General features: G+C 44.1%; 1 protein-coding gene across 5 annotated transcripts in view; it reads right to left on the bottom strand.

The window, feature by feature from the left end:
- LOC138767870 (uncharacterized) overlaps positions 1 to 20448 on the bottom strand; it is a 341381-nt gene that overhangs the window by 228263 nt on the left and 92670 nt on the right. For all 5 annotated transcript variants that reach the window (XM_069945717.1, XM_069945715.1, XM_069945720.1 and 2 more), the window contains one exon: positions 2467 to 2554. In XM_069945717.1, coding sequence (XP_069801818.1) covers positions 2467 to 2554 — 88 coding nt within the window. The remainder of the gene's footprint in view (positions 1 to 2466; positions 2555 to 20448) is intronic.

The raw sequence follows: 20448 nt of genomic DNA, 5'->3' as shown, positions 1-20448 counted from the left end.
GCAAAAAATATCCGTCATTCCTTTGCTAACTCTATGGTGTCTTCTGAATGATGCTCTAGAACTGATAGCACATCATTCTTCATGATAACAAATAACATCTTCCAGGCCGATTCTAGTGAAAGCAACCAGCCTATCTGACGGCACCTATCCCTCCCGGACACAGAATAACAGCAATTTCCCCGCCACAAACAGCAGCCCCTCCTTCCCATAACAGAGTGATAGCCCATACATCTGCAAATAAATAAATAATGCTGTAATTAACACTGTTACAACTTGTTCTCCCTTAGAGATTAACTCTATTAGCTGCTTCAATTGTGCATGACATATAAATGACATTACTGAAAGGCTTCCTGTCTAGGAGGACACAATCCAAAGTGACACTTCTTGCCACTCCTCATTATGCTGCTTCTGGTCACAGGGCTGTAGAAGTGCTATTTCCCTGAGGTCTTTCTATGTCTAATTGCTCTAGCAAGGATTAGTTGTTTGTCTGTGCTGTAAAGAGACAGTGATACATTCTGCAGCCGAGCCACGGTGACGAGAACCTGGGATCAACAGGACGATCCTTCATTTGATTAGATGGGCAGCGGTAGGCGGTAGATAGCATGACATCTGTCAGATTAGGAAAAAATCAACTGTCCGGCAAGTTCTCCGCACCATTTACAGCCCCCACTCAGACAATGCTGCAAAATAAGGTCATTTCAATGGAGCTCGAGAAAAAGCACTGGCGGAACAAGACTTGTGTACATACTGTGCTTTATAGGAGAAATGGATATGGAGAACAGACACTGATCCCGGGGCATGTAATCTTACAAAGTTTTATTAACACAAGATCAGAAAGAATTCTTTATCAGGAAAGTTATTAAAACTTATTCAGCACTTAAGTATGGAAGAGATTGTTTCCATCTTGAAACGTGTTGATCCCGTGCCTATTAAAGGAGAAGTCCCTCCAACTTTGAAATCTGCAGGCAGGTGGGTGTGGGTGGGAAAATAAACAAGTTACTCACCTGTGCCCATGCCTTGTAGCGCCAGCGCCAGGTTCCTGTTTGCTGCCACCAGACATCATCTTCTGCAGGAAACCAGGTAAGTCACGGTGTTCTGCCCCAGTCACTGATTGGCTGAGCGGGCAATCACTCAGTCAGGGTTATGACATTGCAGCTAGCAGAGCTGCAGGACCCTGGCTGCAGCAAACGGGACCCAGCGACGGCACTACAAGGCACCGGGATGGGTGAGTTAAAGGGTAGAGGTTAAAAAAAAAAAATTGGTTGCAGAAGCATATAGAACTGCTTACCTGTCTAACCCATATTTGAAACTACCAAAAATCCATTTGCTTTGGGGGTCTTTGTTCTGTATTGTGTGGCTATACCTACTGATTAAGCCATTGTACGTAGTACTACAGGTTCCAGAATGCAATGCTTTCCCTCAGCTGTTCATCACAGTCCTCCATCCTGCCCATTCCCCGCCTAAATCTGTTGCAGAACATCTAGGCTGAGTTCACACATTGCAGTTTCATTGTGTTACTGATTAATTGCAGTACTTTATCAGTTCATTGTGCTCCCACCCACGCAGCATGCTGTTACTACCTGTAATGCAGATATTGGAATAAAGTTTTTGAACTTTTTTTTCCATCTCCACGCACATTAGTATTATGATCAAGCATCTTTTATCTTTGAGGTTGAGCCCCACAATAAGGACTTTATCTGATATTATCTTACATGGGAGGTTCTGCCTTGTTTTTTGTCCAGGTGGGATTGGTAGTGTCGGCTCTCTGCCGTTTACCATCATTTAATTGTGTTACTGCATCATTTGTGAAGACGCTGCAGTACTGCAATAAGACGTCAATATGTGTGAACATGGCCCTAATTTCACTGCAGACTTTTGCACAATCAGCTGAGTTGCAGCACCTGCTTCTGTCACTCCTTGTCTGCTTAGATTTAGACTAGAGGCTAAAAAGGCTAGTCAGAGATGGTGAATCACTCAGGGGATTGGGGGATCCAGCCAAGCCCCCTGTCTGCATCATCAGCCTGATCTCAGCAAACACACACAATGTGAGACAGAGGCATGGAATATTTGTCTCCTAAGGGGGGGAGAGCAGAAGGAGCAGGAGACAATGTGGACTAGCACAGGGGCCATTTTTCTTCACTTCCTATGTGACTTCTTTCGGCGGATAGCGGAATACGCCAGCCCATAGAATGGTGTCTATGGAGCCGGCGGAAAGGCGCGGACAGACAGCGGAATTCCGCGGATATTATCCGCGAAAATTCCTCAGTATGAACCCACCCTCACACTGGAAAGAATACACCACTTCCTGCAGGACATACAGCAGCTGATAAGTACTGGAAGACTTGAGATTTTTAAATAGAAGTAAGTTACAAATCTGTATAACTTTCTGACACCAGTTAATATGAAAGAAACATTTTTACAGGATAACCCCTTTAAGGATAAAACTTTCAAAAATGGAATACTTACAGCTGATATCGGTCTGTCCTCATCTCTTTCACTACATTCAGATATAGGTTCAGCGTTATGGAGCAGACCCACGCTAGTGCGCACCAATCTGTAAAGCCAAGAAGACAGAAGTGTTACATCATTTTCCATTCCAGATATATAACCATGACCTGAAGCTAATAACTGCATATTGTGTAAAATCAACATGACGTAGGGTATCCAAAACTTTTTATGACTTTATTCCCATGGCTGCAACATGCAGCAAAGCCAAAGATCACTGAACTGAGGTTTACAAAAAACAGGGTTTCAAATTACCCCTGATGAAGCCAAGTAAATGGAGGGCTGTGAAGAGGTTCATAGAGTTCTTGCGCCTTGTTTTAGTACTGAATCTATGAATTTTTCACATTACACGCTTCACTCTTGCTGCGCTGTGCTGTTTATTCCCTTGTCACCTGCTGCCACTGGCAGCAATAAGTTTTACATCTATTGCGGTGGAATAAATGACTTCCTTTTCGAACGCTACTCTATTACCGTCACCTCTCCAGGAAACAACACTGAGGGAAGTGTAGGAGCTAAACGAGGGCCTGGGGCCAGGATACAGAATGAGACTATGCTCTTTGCTCCTCCGTGACACACATGAGGTTCTTGCTTCCTCTTTATTTCTCCATCAACAAAATGTTCATAGTTTTTTTATTTCATAGCAGGAGATCGTTTATATTACAAAGTGACTGTGCTTCTAGAAGAGACTACCTTCGGAGCATATTGCTGTCCAAATGCACCATGTGGAGGCAAACAGAGTGCATGCATTACTATTAGAGATGAGCACAAATCTCTAGCATGCTCGAGTCCGATAGTTTGGCATTTGAATACCAGTGGCTGAAGAAGTGGGATGCAGCCCTAGAGAGTCTGGGAAACCATGGATACAGCCTATGATTATATCCATGTTTTCCAGGACTCCCTAGGGCTGCATCCATCTTCTTCAGCCACTGGTATTCAAATGCCGAACAATTGGAGCATGCTGGAGTGATGCGCTCATCTCTATTTACCATGTGTTGATGATGTGCCATTGTGTTGCTGCACTACTAGGGGTAAACCTACTGTTACTTCTACAGTTTTCTACCATAAAACATGAACAAATCAAACTATAAACACCTATATTCATTTAAAGCTCTGACAACACAAGCGTTCATTGGGCAATGCAAGCCAATTCTTTTAATGGAACATGGCAAAGATTTTGAAGTTTGCTTATCTAAGCAGAAAACCAACACACAAAGTTAAAAAATCGACTCTGTTAGCCTGGGCTCCCATACCATGAGCCACAGCCATAGGATTTAGTATAGTAAAGAGATGGCACTCGGCTGTCGGTGATCCTTGTGGCTTGTAGTAAAGAATCCCGGCACTCACCAAAGAGGATAATCAATCAAGTGACCTTCATTTAGGGAGAAGTTTGGACCTTTTTAAAATCTGGCAGCTGACAGGGGAAAATTTAATCAGGAGTATGAACTTATCTCTCCCTGTACCTGCGGTGAGTGTCCGGACTGGCCTTGGGATCCCTGCCAGAACTAATTTTGCCCCAAATTGTGATGACATTACGACTTGAGTGAAAAAAGCCTGTCTCAGATGATGGACTGGCCGCTCAGCCAATCTGTGACTGGAACAGTGTCCCGCCTCAGTCACGGACTGGCTGAGCGGCGATGGGTCATGACGTGTCGGTGCCGGCGATCCCAGAGCCTGGCGGGGGTCCAGAGCATGGTCAAGCTGCTCACTGCGGGCACAGGGAGAGGTGAATTCATACTCCTGATGAAATTCCTCCCCCCCCCCCCCCCCGCCAGATTTGAAAAATGGCGGACTTTACCTTTAACTTAGCTCAGTCGATAAAAGCCACTTGGCCAAAACGTGTCCTTCTTTGCTGTTGATGACATGTTTCACGTAATAAATAATTATTCTACTTGGTGAGTGCCGGGATTTTTTACTACAGCAACTGGATTGCCACCAAATCAAAGCAAAATCTTCAAGATCATCCAGAAAATAGTCTGGTGTCTATGGTGAGCTGTGGCTTTAATTTTGGCCTCAGAAGCCCCATAATACCCGACCCACTTAATCCACAATTGCTTGCTTTTAAGGCAGGAGATTAAACTTCAGAAAGGTCTAATCAGACCGCCTGTTTGGTTGATGATATGTTTGTTTACACGTATTTTTAGCTCCCCGGTTTCAGTTACCACGATGGATCGCTGTGCACAAATGTTCTCAGTGTGTCACCTTATTCCATCTGTTATTCCTGCCATCTATCAGAGCAGAACAGTTAGCAGTCAATGAAAACATGCAATCCTCTATTATTTTACTAATTGTGCTCTTCAGAGGAAAACAAAGAGACTTGTCAGTGCAAGCTATCAAAGCGCCATTTACGCTTTCTTGCCAACCTTTAGTTAAATAACAAAGTGCCGAATTAACCGAGAGAACGTGGTCTGTATTTGTTGGTGAATAATAAAAATAAAGGAACGCTGCAAAAAGAGTTGTGAGATTGATAACTGAATCAGATAATGGATTGCTATCTTTTAGTTGTTTGTCATTTTGATTGTGCTTATAATTCAGTTAGCAAGGAAAATGTGTATATTCTGCACAATACTGATCCCCCTTAGTGCCTCCCTGCACCAACACTGTAAACAACCAAAGGTGGGAAAATCGGGACTGTTCTGCTGTCACTAGAAGAATATGGATGAGAAATAGACACTACACAACTATTACATTAACTATTTTCAGTCTATTCTTTTTAAAACGGGGTGGGCTCAGTATTTACCCATAGGGACTGGGTTCCTGTAAAGCATGCCAAGTTGTACTGCCTTGATGGTGTCACTGGCACTGGGTGTAACATGGCTTCATTTAGAACAAAATGCCAATGTTTAAGAGAAATTAATCTTTAAGCTATGTTCACACAACGTATGTTTTCATAAAAGTACGGCCATTGTTGCAATCGGCAACAACGGCCGTACTTTGTACGAAACCATACATTGCCTTACTTTCTATGGGATTCCGTCCGGAGCGTATACACATGGCATATGCTCCGGCTGGGATCCCTCGCGGCGCCGCAAAGAACTGACAATAGCGGACGCTATTTAGTGAAAAGTGGGCGTAAAAAACCTGTCAGTTCACACTATAAAGCGAGCAGCTACGGCCGCTTGCTTCATAGTGTGCTATGGGGAGTTCTGATGCGGGCGCGCGCTGATGCGCCCACATCAGAACTCTGCGGCAGGAAAGATCATCCGTCCGGTACTGTAGTACTGGCCGGGATGATCTTTGCAGAGATCGGCGGCTCCGTGACCTGGCCGGGTCACGGAATGGCTGGTCTCTTAGATTTGATGGCCCAGATTAGATTCAAAGTAAATCTGCAACTTTAAATCTGCTGCAGATCCTGTACATGTGAACGCACCCAAAGCGGGTTTTTTTGTCATATAAAGGCAACCAGTCAAGTCCCTCATGTTGTGTAAACCACTTAACTCACAAGTGTGACATCACTGGTGTAGAATATGGTTTACCATTAGTAAAGTCTATATGAATTTATCAGCAGTGTTTGACATGAAGGGTGAGTAGCCCTAAGCACTGCCGGATTTATTACAATATACACTAGAGAGCTAGCATATATGGCAATTGAAATATAAGTCAGCTTGGGAGATGGCATACTGTACAATTTAAAGTGCAGTGTGGTCAGCCGCTGCAGTGCCTGATTCATTAACCCCTTCAAGACCGAGACCATTGATGCACGAATGTCCGGGTCAAATTAATGCAATGTTACTCCCCGCCTTCTAGGAGCCATAGCGCCTTTATTTTTCCACCTACAGGGCTGGTTGGGGTGTCATTTTTATTTAGTTTTTATTAATATAATATTAGTGCAACAGAAAAACTTTGATCGCTTTTAAAGGGGTAGTGCGGCGCTAAAAAATTATTCACAGAATAACACGCATTACAAAGTTATACAACTTTGTAATGTATGTTATGTCTGTGAATGGCCCACTTCCCGTGTCCCACCACCCCCGCCCGTGTACCCGGAAGTGTGTGGTGCATTATACATTACCTGATCCGTGTTGCGCATGTCCTCCATCTTGTGCCAAACGTCATCTTCGGATGGCCGGCCGAATCGCTGCCGCCGTCCACCCTCTGCCGCGTCATAACTGTGCTCAGCCGCAATTGGCTGAGCACAGTTATGCTCAGCCAATCGCTGCTGAGCGGCTGATGACGCGGCCGAATAACACACCGCCGCACTACCCCTTTAATAATTTTTTTCTGATATATAATTTAAAAAAATCAGCAATCTTGTTGTTTTTTTTCCACTTACGCCATTCACGGTGCAGGAACAATAATGTTATATTTTTATAGCTCCGATATATAATATGTTTATTTATTTTGTTTTTTTAAAATATTTTTAGTTTTATAATGGGCAAGGAGGTTTTTGTAACTTTTATTGGGAAGGGGTTTTATAAGGGTTTTTTTCCTTTAAAACATGCAATCATAAAATAGCATGTACTGATCTATGCTATGCCATAGTATAGCATAGATCAGTGTTATCGGCGATCTATGCATAGAGCCTGCCTGAGAGCAGACTTTATACATGAATCGCTGATCTGACAGGATGGAGTTAAGTGACTTACCTCCGCTCGTTGGTACAAGCGATCAGGACCCCGGAAGCTTGGCTGCGGGGTCCCGATCACTCAGTGACAGGAGCTTGTCCTGCAATCACTATAGATGGCGGCGTTTAAGGGGTTAATTAGAGGGAGCTGCGGGATCGCAGCTGCCTCTCATTATTCTCTGCTTCAGGGACACTGATGAGTGTGGTCCCACACACATCAGTCAGCTCCTGAAGTCAGGAACGTAGATATACATTCCTACTGCACGGCACGGGGTATGTGTAGTAGGAATGTATATATACATGTTACTGACGTGAAGGGATTAAGGGGTGTACACATCTTAATCAGGTGAAGACTAAGGCAGCAGGATTTAAAAAAGGACCAGTGTATGAGATTATCTCTGACTTCTCTGTGGGCGCAGATGCCAGTGACTTTCTGTGTTTAGTCTCTTTTTTTCAACCAGTCAGAAAATCTGCCTTCAGGAGACCTTTCTTTCTGGTAAGTTCAGTTTCGTTTTACAGCATGATAACTAAAAAAAAAATATTGAATGTAAATAGCAAACTTGCTTTTTTTCACATCTACTGTTGATTTAAATTGTAAAAGTTATAACAACTAACACTTTAAGTTCATCTTCAGAGATTGAGGAATAGCAACAAAGTAGTAACTAGACTGCTTTTCTTTAGGCCATGTTCACACTATGTATAACACAGGCCGGTCTATGACCCGACTGGTGTTACTGAAGATCATCCCGGCCGGTGATGATCTACAGTTTTGGCAAAATCGGATGCGGGCGCAGCCATGTGCGCCCACATCCCAATTCATCGCTGCACACAATGGAGCGTGCGGCCAGAGCCACACACTCTAATGTGTGAACTGCCAGGTTCTCTATTTAATGAATAGCGGCCGCAGAAAACTGACATGTATCACTGCGTCATCCGGCGTAATTGATTGTCAAACGAGTGGGTGGGACGGGTGATGTTATGGGGGTGAGGCAGTGCCCCCTGTTGAAGATAACATGGACATACAGCGTGGGACCAGCGCAGAAGAGGAAGGTAAGAGACACCTTCCTCCTCAGCATCCCAGGCGCTATAGGGGCCTACAGCAGGTTAGATTTGTAAAATATTTTACTTATTACCTACCTACCCACGTGTTTAAAGTATGATTCATTAAGGCAGAATGCTCAGCTATTTAACACTGTTTTATGTCTGGTGATTTCATCATTTTCAACAATACTGAATAAAGATCATACAAAGGGACCAATTCAAAAGAAAGGTCAAAATTGTAATAAAGTAGTAGTTTTGACCACTTACTTATCGCTCATAACCTTAACATACCTTGGTGGTCTACAATTAACTCTGCACGGATTGGAACATCCTTACAGCAGTTCGCAGCAGCATGAAGACTGTAACATTGCGGTAAAGGGAAGGCGGCTATCAGGCCGAGCTCTCCAGAGAATAGGCAGGGATGCATTATTACCGTCACTTCTCAATCGCTGTGTACGCAGCACTCATTATAAAGCTTCTTGCTTTCTGTGCTGGTGATCATGTGATTGCCAGGTAGCTTCACTAAGCTGCTGGGTCTTAGTACTACCAGATAAGCTTAGCAGTAAATGTGGAGTTCATATGCTAGGCTCATATATATGTGTGAAGAAAAAAATACATTTAACAGCAACAAAAAATCCTAAAATGACAACTTCTCATCATGTTTGGCTTTGAAATCTTGCTGTCTGACAGCTCTGTAAAGAAGGTGGATACTGCCCGAGGCCTGCTGGAAAACACATCTGTATCCACATTTTCCAGGTGGTCCTTGGGCTGTATCCATATTATTAAGTGGATGTTAAAGAGGCACTATCAGCAGGGTGTTCGGTTTTGTGCTGCTTTTTGATAAATGCCCATATGCTAATTAGAGTGTTTGAAGCATTTGGGGCGTTCCCCATCTGCCCGGAGCACCCGCTCGGCCCGCCCCCTCCACTGTGCATATTCATATATGCATAGTTAGGCTGCTTGTTACAGGCTGCTGTAACAAGAACAAGAAGCCCAACTATGCATATATAAATCTGCATAGTTAGGCAATATCAGAAGGTTAGGGCAAGTTCGAGTTCTCTGTGTGACTTCTGTAGTGTGGACATACCCCAAGAGTGAATCCGATGGGACCTGCACCTCCGGAACAGGTGTAGATTTCTGCTGTGATTTACTCCTGCTATCAGGTGTAAACCATAGTAGATTATGCACTATAAAGCGACTGGGCCTATCATGGAGGGAAAAGGCGCAGATTTTGGCTCAAACCGGGTCTGCGCAAAACTTAGCACCTTTTCCCTGGCGCCAGGGCACAGGATGATGAATCTCCCCCTAAAATTATACTATACATATAGGAGCAAACAAACAAATTAGTGGTGCAGTCTTATGAGATAATTAAAGATATATTCTAGTCCCCATTGTTAGAGTACAGACATAAGAAAAAAAATTTTTGGAAAACAAAATGGTGGACAAACGCTAGAATTACTAGCAAAAAAGTATTTATTGTGGTCATTTAAACTATTTACAGTGAAGATTCCCAGGCAGGTAACCGGGATATACAAAAGGAAGGGAAAACCGGGTATGGTGCAAACAGGTCTGCCTATTTCGCCCTGCCTAAAAAACTAAGGAGCCACTAGGATAGGGCGTCCCCCTTACCCAGCGGAGCCAAGTCCCTGCACTAAGGTGGAGCTATTCCCACCTGTTCAGGTCGTGTGAAGGTAAGGTTTCAGCAAATAATCTAGGTATTAGGTCTATTATTGCTCTACTGGGTCGGTGATGGAACCGTATACTATACATATAAAAATAATCCAATGTCCAAAAAAGAAAGAAAGAGTTGCACTCACCAATAGATGCGTTTAGTGAAGCCTTTATCGAATAGGACAGAGCAACAATTTTATAGTGCAGACTCTCTTGGGCAGATGCCAATGGAAGCAGTGACTGCCTGTTTCACACACTCTGCGTTACAACGGATCTAGTGGTCCTTAGAATCGCAGAGTGCGCAAAACAGTCTCACTGTTTCCATTGGCATCTGCCCACATCTATTGGTGAATTCAACTCTTTTCGGACATTGGATCATACATGCTTCATACGACTTAGGACCACCAGCGTCACCACCATCTTTGGCTGCAAGCGCAGGGTTTGCATATATTAGTGGCCCCTTATGCTTCACCTGCTGGCAGAGTTTTTTTGTTGGTCTACACATGAAAACAACAGATCTGTCAAGCAACTTGTTGGTTGGTTTAAGGTTATAACTGGATATTTCCCTAATTACTGTAAAAATTAACTAAAAAATATGTAAGCAAATCCACAAGGTTCTCTACATTAAATGTAGTGCATAGTCCAAGCTACAAAGTAACAGAATGACAGAAATAGGACAAATGCTGGAGTGTAGATTCATTTTTAATATGACCTTTACAGAAATTTTACTTGCTAAAGACTGTTGAGAAATAAACAATGAACTCTTTCATAAATTAGAATTAAGAAATGACTGTGGTCAATGGGTCACAGTGTATTTCATTCTACATTCTGAACTATGGTTACACAAGTTATGTAAGAGCTTAGTTCTAATTCTACAATTAAAAAAACACAGTATTCCCATTGTTTTATCCATTTACTAACAATATATTTTCTAATCTAAATAATAAAAAAAAATCATTAAAACCAACAAATGTTTACATTTACAGAGTGGAAATAATATTAATTCCTTAAAGGGGTACTCCAGAGTGTGTGTGGCAGGGGATCTTTCAAATCAACTGGTGTCAGAAAGTGTCAGAGATTTTAAATTTACTACCATTTTTTTTAAAAAAACAGCTGCTGTATGTCCTGCAGGAAGTGGTGTATTCTCCCCAGTCTGACACAGTGCTCTCTGCTGCCACCTCTGTACATGTCAGGAACTGTCCAGAGCAGCAGCAAATCCCCATATAAAATGTTTCTTGCTCTTCAGACTAGAAAGAATACACCACTTCCTGCAGGACATACAGCAGCCTCTAAGATCTGGAAGACTGGAGATTTTTTAATAGAAGTAAATTACAAATCTCTGACACCAGTTGATCTGTGTCGGGAACTGCAGGGCTTCAGAACCCCTGATCCCCACATAGATAACGCTAACCCTGCTACGTGCAGCATTGGCGATACTGAACCTCCCTTTATGTCCATTTTAATGTACTGTATATAAGCATTAGGAAGCTGTCTTTGTGAAGAACGCTGCAGCCATGTCATAGTGAAGCAGAGAAAGTGCTTATATACATTAGAATAGACATCTGGGGAGGTTCAGTATTACCAACAACCTCCATTGACCACTAATATCTGGAAAACACTGCCGCCCCCAGTGTTAAAATATCCCCTCCCCTCTTTGATGTGGCTTCATTAGAATCAATGGAGCCATGTCACAGAAGGGAGAGGATATTGTCACACTGGGGGCAGCGGGCCCGCCTTCAGTGCATAGAGCCAGGTCGGTACATGGCAAAAGAATTGCGCCAAGCGCAGGAACCGGGCGTCGTAAAAAAATGCCGATCTACTTATAAAAAGAAAAAAAAAAGGGGGGGGATGTACATGATGGTACATTCTCTTTCAACTGTAATTGTTTTGTCTTATTGATTTATTATATTAATTCACTGTATTAAACCTGTGGAAAAAACTTATTATAAATAGTTATTGGGAAACAACTTCAGTATAGACCTTAACAGTTGGGTGCGTGAATTATGCCAAATGTCAAAAGACTTTACCTTTATCCTACACAGGTCATGAATGGAGAGTTCTTTCCTCACTCAGTAGTCTAGACTGCATATTTCACAACCTGGCATTGACTTGGTACAATGTAATGACACCACAGCTATACTAAAGACCAAATGATATTGTACCCACTCAGTGAGGGAAATGGAGCATAAATGAAGAAAATATGTTCAATGTACCATACGGTGCAAAGGTAATAAACTATGGTGGAAACATGCTGCACAGTAAGAATGCTATAAAAAAAAATTCTTAATAGTTTATTTTAAACAATTAACAAAATGCAAATTGAGCGAACAGAAAATAAATTTAAATCAATATTTGTTGTGGCCACAATTTGTCCTCCAGGGTTTGTTCACACCGTAAAAGATGGACAGTTTTATAGGACGGCCATCATTTAACCCTTTCATGACCTGGGGTCATTGATTCCTCAATGCCCAAGTCGTTTTAGGACATCAGCTTATGGGATCATAATGATCCCATAAGCTGATGTCCCTGTGTCTGCCCCTTCTCCTCTGTCCCCTGCCGCTGTTACAATCTTGTAACAGCGGCAGGGGAGAGAAGGGAGGGGGTAGACCTCACAGGCACGCACCCCGCATGTCCAGCCGTCTCTCCCTCCCCCCGCCAACTTCCATAGCGAGGAAACCAGAAGCCTGAGGCTTTCGCTTTCCATGGCTACCATCAGGGCTCTTCGCACTTCGCAGAGCCCTGATGGACAGCAGACAGAATTCTCCCTCTGTAGAGAGAGAATTCTCTATCAGAAGCCCTATAGATGCTGCGGTTGTGCTGACCACAGTATCTATAGGGTTAACTCTCAGCACCGGAGCACGGCTCCAGTGCTGAGAGTTGCGGTGGTTCCCCGGCTATCATTGATAGCCGGGACCCGGCGCGGATGACACAGGTGCAGCTCCTGCGCCTGTGTCATCTTGAATCGTTAATTAACGTAGCTGCAGCATCAGGCATAGGTTGCAGCAACGTTAATTTACAGTGTGGCGGCGGGAGAGGGTTAACATCCATTATTTTAAAACAATGGATGTTTAATCGTTAGAAATTGTTTATCCAATAGGATTCTTAAAGGGAATCTGTGATAAGATTTATATTGCCTAAACCACAGGCCACATCTAATCCCAACAGGCTTTATCATTGCTAACAACTAAGTTGTACTCTACAATGATGCAACATTCAAGGGAAAAACATAGGTAAAAGGGTTTATCCAAGATTAGAAAATGATAACCGCTTTCTTTCTAAAACCGTCCCACATCCGTCCCCACGTTGTATGTGGTATTACCACTTCGCTACATTCACTGCAATGGAACTGATCTGAAATACCACACAAAAACTGAGGACAAAAGTGAGGCTGTTAATGGAAGAAAGCAGCTGGGTTTTTCTGATCCTGGATAACCCCTTTGAAAGTGATCGATAGGCCTCTCCTCATACACAAATAGTCGGGGAGGAGAAGCCATGAAGGATACCTAACAGGCACTTTGCTGCTCCAATGGCTCGGGCTCAAACTACAGTATGTCAAACGCCACACTACACTTTCGGGCACTACTTGGTTTTCTGAATACTCTTTCACTGTGACTGATCTTAAAAACAAGGACCCTTGTGAATAATGAGGAAGAAGCATCTTTCTGAGTCTTAAAAGGGAAAATATCGGCAGGTTAGAAGCATCTAACCTGCTGGTATATCCCTATAGCGCACAGGATGCTGAGGATGAAGGTAAGTTTCTTACCTTGATCCTTATTGCCGTTTTCGGGATATTTGTAGGTTGTTTCATATGCTAATGACTGGTTTAGGTACACGGGAGGCCAGACTATTGCCCTCAGGGCACCGATCCTCCTTGTTCAGCCCATCCCACCTAATATATATTAGGGCCACACTCTGCTCTGCTAAAATTCATTAGGAGTGGAAGGCCAGCTGCGGCAGACAAGTGCAATGAGAGTGGTAGCCACGCTTTCAGTGCACCAAAATGCCTTATTAGCATATGAAATCTGGCACTGAGAATCGAGGTAAGAAAATGACCTTCATCCTCAGCGCACCATGCGCTATAGGGACATATTAGAAGGTTAGATTTAGTTTCAATTTAATAAGTTTTGCACCAGAGTGTGCCATTCTGATCCTGCAAAATGGTGCTCACATTAAAAACATGCCCTAGTGTTATCATACAGTTCAGGCACAAATGTAATCTAAACTCTGTTAGGGTTGATAACCTTGCTTGGATTCAATGCGTTGTATGGTTTGTGCATCTGTTTCATCTTTATTTTCATGACATGGCCAGAAAATCTTCCTGCCACCAAATTTCTTGTTGAGAAGATTCTTGACCAGTCTCTATGAGGGACACGTTCCTGGACTTCTATTATGCACAAGCATCAGACATCCACATCCAGGTATTCTATATGTTGACTTTTTTTTTTTAAGAGAACACTCCCTGGATGTCCGGATCAGTCGTGTACACAGTGCCTGACATTTCCTTTCCAAGGAAATCAATGACTTCATCTTCTTAACAGGAGTGTTTCTAGCCAGATGTGATCCTCCTCTGCTATGCAGATGGGACAGACAAGAGCCAGCAAAATCACACAGCTTTACTAGTACTGACACATATATTGCCTGAACAGTCCTTAAAGCGACTCTGTACCCCCAATCTGACCCCCCCAAATCACTTGTACCTTCAGATAGCTGCTTTTAATCCAAGATCTGTCCTGGGGTCTGCTCGGCAGGTGATGTAGTTATTGTCCTAAAAAAACCTCCCTCAAATTGGTGCAGCCTAGAGTACCCATGCCCTTGGATTGCGACACCTCTCCATCCCTCCTCCTCGCCCTCTTCATCATTAGGAATGCCCCTAAAACAATTTCTCCTACTCATTACTGTCTGAACACTGCACATTTACTTGATCGTTAAGGCACCTGTGCAGTGTTCAGACAAAAGCTGAGTAGGAAAAATCCTGCCAGGGGGCATTTCTAATGAAGAAGAGGGTGGGGAAGAGTGACAGAGGGGCGTTTCAACCCTAGGACACACAGACTCTAGGCCATGCCAATTTGACTCCGGGCTGCAAGTTTACACTGCATCACCTGTTAAACAAACCCCAGGACAGATCTTGGATTAAAAGCAGCTATCCGAAGGTACAACCAGTTTTGGGGGGTCAGATTGTGGGTACAGAGTCGCTTTAAAGTGAATGTACAAGCGGCACATCACTTTTCTGTTTTTACTATAAACAGACCGACACTGGCTGGGGATGCTGGTGCCACCATCCTGTCTTTAAACCGTGGCCCAGTTTCCGCCCACGGTGCATATAGCCTTGCGTGGGTTAGAAAACGAGTATGGACAGGTGTGGTGTCCCACAACTGGTGTTTGTGTCTCTCCTGTGCACTTGTCAACAAGCCTTTTCTCTCAGGTCAAGTGGTGATGAGATATACTAAAGTTTAACCACTAAGTGTCAGTATTTTCTATGCTTTTATTTATATGCACAGCTGAAGTCAGTATTAGGTTAATGTTTCATGTTTACCATGTGTTTGTTGCTGACCAATAGGAGGTGCTCTTCATGTCTAACCTATCATCTGTCTTTTTCTGCACACGTTTGTCCTCACCACTCACAGGCAGACATACAGAGGCCTCTGTAGGAAGAGTTTCACTGGTGAAGAGTAGTCTTCTCCAGATTCTCAGAGAGGAAAAACACAAAAAACGCTGTTCCTACTGTAGTTAAGCCAGGGTCTGGCTAATGCCAGGACCCCGGTCGGGGACAGTAAATCAGTTGAGTCTAGTAATGCAAGTGTATAGATGCAGCTAGAAACCAACAGTTCTATTGCTACAACAACTACTTTCAGTATACAGTGCTAAGCACTTTAAAGGGAGAGGTAACCAAGGAACACCCTAACCCACTCCAGGAACACATCATAAAGGAGCAGGGCAATATCCTGAACACAAGAGGAACTAGTCTTGATAGGACAAAGTTACCATAAAGAAGGTCTACATATCATATCGCGCAGTGCAGGTAACTGGGACACCCCTAGACACTTAGCCACACCTAGATAACAATGGCTGGGGCTTGCACTACCCTACTGGGACGGGTTAGATGATACCAGGGGGCAGAAGGTGGTCAGACTAAGTCTACACACAAATACAAGTAACTATTCACTACAAAGATTACAAAGATATCTTCAGGTTCCAGCAGAGTACATTGCTACACTGGGTTGAGGCTACCTCTCTTACTCCTTCTTAAGCATCTCCTTAAGCACAAAGGTCAAGCACTAAAGCCTGTATAAAGATTTATCTATTCTGTGAGACGTGTATTGTTATATTGAAGAACCTGACAGTAAAGCAGTTCTATTTTTCTACTACTGGGACTCGTCATCTTCTATACACACAGTACTGTACACCTTGGGTTATTTTTCCGCTTTCTGTGGGTGGCGGTACCGACAGTCCGGGTGGGTCAGTTGCCACTCAGGACTGCCGTGACAAGAGCCCAAAAGGGACTTACAACAGCTCGGCAGGAAACGAGCAGGTACCAACATCACGCCTATGTGCTCGACAAGCACTGGCATTACAATATTAACACCAGCTGCTGAGATGAAACAGGCAAACACCTGACATATATATACATATATCCGCAGTAGGCCACCACACAGGTACCATATGTAGGCAATCTATATGGTTACATTGTTAGAGCCCCCCTGGGTAATCCACGTAGTTATGGTTTGCTGTAATCCTTCTTCCTGTCACCCATAAGCTAATATGGCATGAGTTTAATGGAGCTGTTTTCTTAACAAGATGCCATTGGGTACAAGTGCATAGTCTACTAAGATATTCCGTGCCTCATTTTAGTGATACACAGATGTATACTGACCAAAAAACACTCTTAGTCCCCAGCTTGCAGTGCAAACATTTAGTGGGATATTTACTAAGGAATCTAATGTTTGCGACTATTCTAATGTGGGTTGGTGTTTATTTTGTTCCAACATATTGTGTGTGATTTATGGAAAAGTCGCACCATCACGAAAAAATGTCTCGGTAAACGGATATCATATTAGCCCACGGATGACGCAAGCCACTGTATGACATCTGTTGCGAGCAGCTGTTTAACAGTTACGTCATGAGCGTTTTATGCCATACCCATTAACGCGATGCCTTTATAGCCTATGAGTAATGTCTGTGTTAAATAGGTGTCTAACAGTGACATCCGTCACCCATAGGCTTCAATGCCATAAATTTACCAGATAAGTCTGAAAAAGCTCACAGTGTGTCCTTAAAATGGAACTTTTATAGTCTATGAGTGACAGATTCCACCATAGAGCACCCGTCACTGACTCTGTTTAACCTATACATCATGAGATTTTCTCGCTATATATCTAAACAGCCCAAAAAATGAACTATGAACCCAGTCTTCTGCATAGATCTGTACGCTTTCTCCCGGTACATTTGTCTCCAGGAAAGTGGCGAGGCATTGCGGTAAACAAGCTGACAGATTGCGAGGTTTAGTGTCTGGAGCACACAATGAGTAATGATAATCATTTATATTCTGGGTGTTTATTTTTATGAACATTTTTCCTCGGCTTCCCACTTAGAAAAGAACACAGTTATCACCTAAAGCACCTTCTTTAAGTCAACAACATCCCAAGCTCCTGGCGCTGCAGTCCCAAGCACTTATTGCCTATATAACTGAGATTGATCACTGGGTAACAAGTCTGTGCAACCCCGGGCTGTCTGGATGCTGGGCTGTGTGTCTGCCCTCCTTCAAGATACTTGCGGGATAAGACAGCAACATGCTCTTATTGACTGCTTGCTTTAAGTTTAAATCTGCACATTTATTCAACTTTTTTTTGTTATTTTTTTTCGGCGAACTTATACAGTGGTAGATTAAGTAGATAAATAATGCCTGCATTTATGTGGAGCTTTCCACAATATAACACTGATCATCACTACTTTTCTGACACTGTACACCAAAGATTAAATTGAGCAGATCTCCCTCAATCTATGACATCTATTGTCTTACACTGTGAGCGAGGGACTGAGTATTAAATATTCAGCACATGTATTGGGTTCTAGTCATATACTAACAAACCAAAAAAGAAAAAACTGAACCTCAAAATTATCACAAAATGAGAAAAAAACTTATTGAATTGTATGCTTTTATTCAATAAAGTTTTTCTCATTTTGTGATAATTTTGAGGTTTAGTTTTTTCTTCTTTGGTTTTCTGACACTGGTTTAAACCCCCCCCCCACCGAGTCAATTGTCACTTTTGCGGCTTTGTTTTTCCCTCCAGGTTTTATTAGTAAAAAAATTTTCTAGATCAAAACGTATTAACAGCTTTTATTAATTTTTTATACATAAACTTTTATTTTTATAAAACTTTTATTATTATTTTTTTTACACCCCTATGCCATAGCATAGCAGAGATCAGGGTAATCTGCAATCTTCTGATAGAGCCTGTCTGTGGCAGACTGTATCAGAAGACTGCAGACCTGACTGCACGGAGGAAGGTGAGAGACCTGGGCCGTTTCTAGCTAATTTGAACTACAGGGCGAACCTTGCTAAAAGTGACCCCCCCCCCCCCCAATCAAGTGATGTTGGGGGGGGGGGGTACTAGGGAGAAGCAGTGTGGGTATTATGGCATGTAGAAGTGTTATTCAACCCTTTTCAGCTGGGGGGGAAAAAAGTCATTCAGTGACTCACAGGTGACGTTGTCTTCTGAGGCATCACTTTCCTTTCTCTCTCCATCTCGCCCAGACCTCCATGATGATTTCTTGCAGCTACAATTCATCTCTTCTGAACCTGCCAGACAAACATCTTAGGCTCCGCACTTTTACAACTTCCACTTTTTTGTGTCATGTGCATTAAAGTCAGTAGCTATGTGGGTTGCCCCTATTACTATATGGGGGCACTGCTGTGCTAGTTATAATGCCTCCAGCTGTACTACTGTGCTACCCACATAGTAATGATCCCCCCCTGTGCTCTGTCCCATATTAAAAATCCCCCCATGCTGTCCCCATACCAATAATCCCCCCTATGATGTCCCCATAGCAATAATCCCCCCTATGCTGACCCCATATCAATAATCCCCCTATGCTGTCCCCATAGCAATAATCCCCCCTATGCTGACCCCATTTCAATAATCCCCCTATGATGACCCCATATCAATAATCCCCCTTGTGCTCTATCCCCATATTAATAATCTCCCCTTTGCTGCCCCCATATAGTAATAATCCCCCCTGTGCTGCCCCCATATTAATAATCCCCCCTCTGCTGCCTCCATATTAATAATCCACCTGTGGTCCTCCCCCCCCCCATAGTAATAACCCCCCCTGTGCTCCCCCCATATCAATATTTCCCCCCCCTGTTCTCCCCCCCCCCCCCCCAAATATTAATAATCCACCTGTGGTCTGCCCCCCATAGTAATAAACCACCCTATGCTGTCCCCATAGTAAAAAAATCCCCAACCCCCCCATGCTCTGCCCCATAGTAATAATCACCGACTGTGCTGCCCCCATAACAACAATCCCCCGCAGTGCTCTGTCCCCCCCCCATTGGCTAACACACACACACAAAAAAAATAACAGTATACAAACCTTAAAACATCCAGAGAGTCCCTCTCTCCTCTTCCAGCCTGAGAGGAGCAGGCCGCCGCCAGACACATCTTCTCCCTCCAGCAGGCACAGTGATATGATGCCACTGCGCCTGCTAGAGGGAGAAGATGTGTGAGGGGGCTGCAGCGGCGACCTGACCGGTGATCGGCCGTCAGGGGTCCGGGGGAGCTGCCGGCGTTCGGTTGGTCGGGCAGCCGGTCGTCAGGACAGGTGAGGAGGCTGCCAGGCGCGCGGTCCGTGGGGGTAGGGGGTGTGGAGCTGCGGGCGTTCAGCTGGTCGGGAGGCTGGCCTGGGCAGGTGATGGGGCGGGCGCCTGGGGGGCCGCGGGGCGCACCAGCAAAGTGAGGTCCGGGGGATGCCAGCAGTGCCCCCAAGCTGTCGGCGCCCCGTGCAGTAGCCCGGCCGCCCGCCTATAGAAACGGCCATGTGAGAGACCTCCAGCGGTCAGGAAATGCGATCGGGACCCCCGCAAACACGCTGCGGGGGTCCCGATCACTAAGTGACCAGAGATGCTCCAGTCACTTATACTTAAACGCTGCAGTCTCAGCCCGCCATTGAGGGTGACGACCTGGCTGCAGATAGCAGCCGGTGCTCACCCGCTATGGGGCGGGCTCCGCTCCAAAGCCCAGGACCGCACCAGGGCATACATTTACGCCCTCCTGCGTTTAGGCTCATGCAATGGGGGCGTCAATGTACGCCCACGGTCGTTAAGGGGTTAAATATGGCATGGATTTTTTTTTTCTTAAATGGATGCCCCATTGAAACACATAAGATATGCAAAACATACTGGTCAGGAGTATCTACACATAAATTACATGGAGTCCTTCTCAAACCATGTAAAAACCATGTGGTACAATAGATTTGGTACCCGGGAACATACTATACTGGGTCCCCGCTCCGCCTTGCTTTGGGGGCTGCCGGGAGCCCACGAAGCAAGCCGGAGTGGGGACCAGATACAGTATGTTCCTGGGCCGCAGGGTTTAACAGCGCTGTGTTTGACATACTTGCAGCAGGATGACAATCCCGCTGCAAGTATGTCAGCCAGTTGAAGTGAATGGGAA

This window comes from Dendropsophus ebraccatus, chromosome 11 (genome assembly GCF_027789765.1).
Source record: "Dendropsophus ebraccatus isolate aDenEbr1 chromosome 11, aDenEbr1.pat, whole genome shotgun sequence".
NCBI classification, from domain to species: domain Eukaryota; kingdom Metazoa; phylum Chordata; class Amphibia; order Anura; family Hylidae; genus Dendropsophus; species Dendropsophus ebraccatus.
The sequence above is the reverse complement of the archived record's forward strand: the minus strand, read 5'-3'. Positions and strand labels throughout refer to the sequence as shown.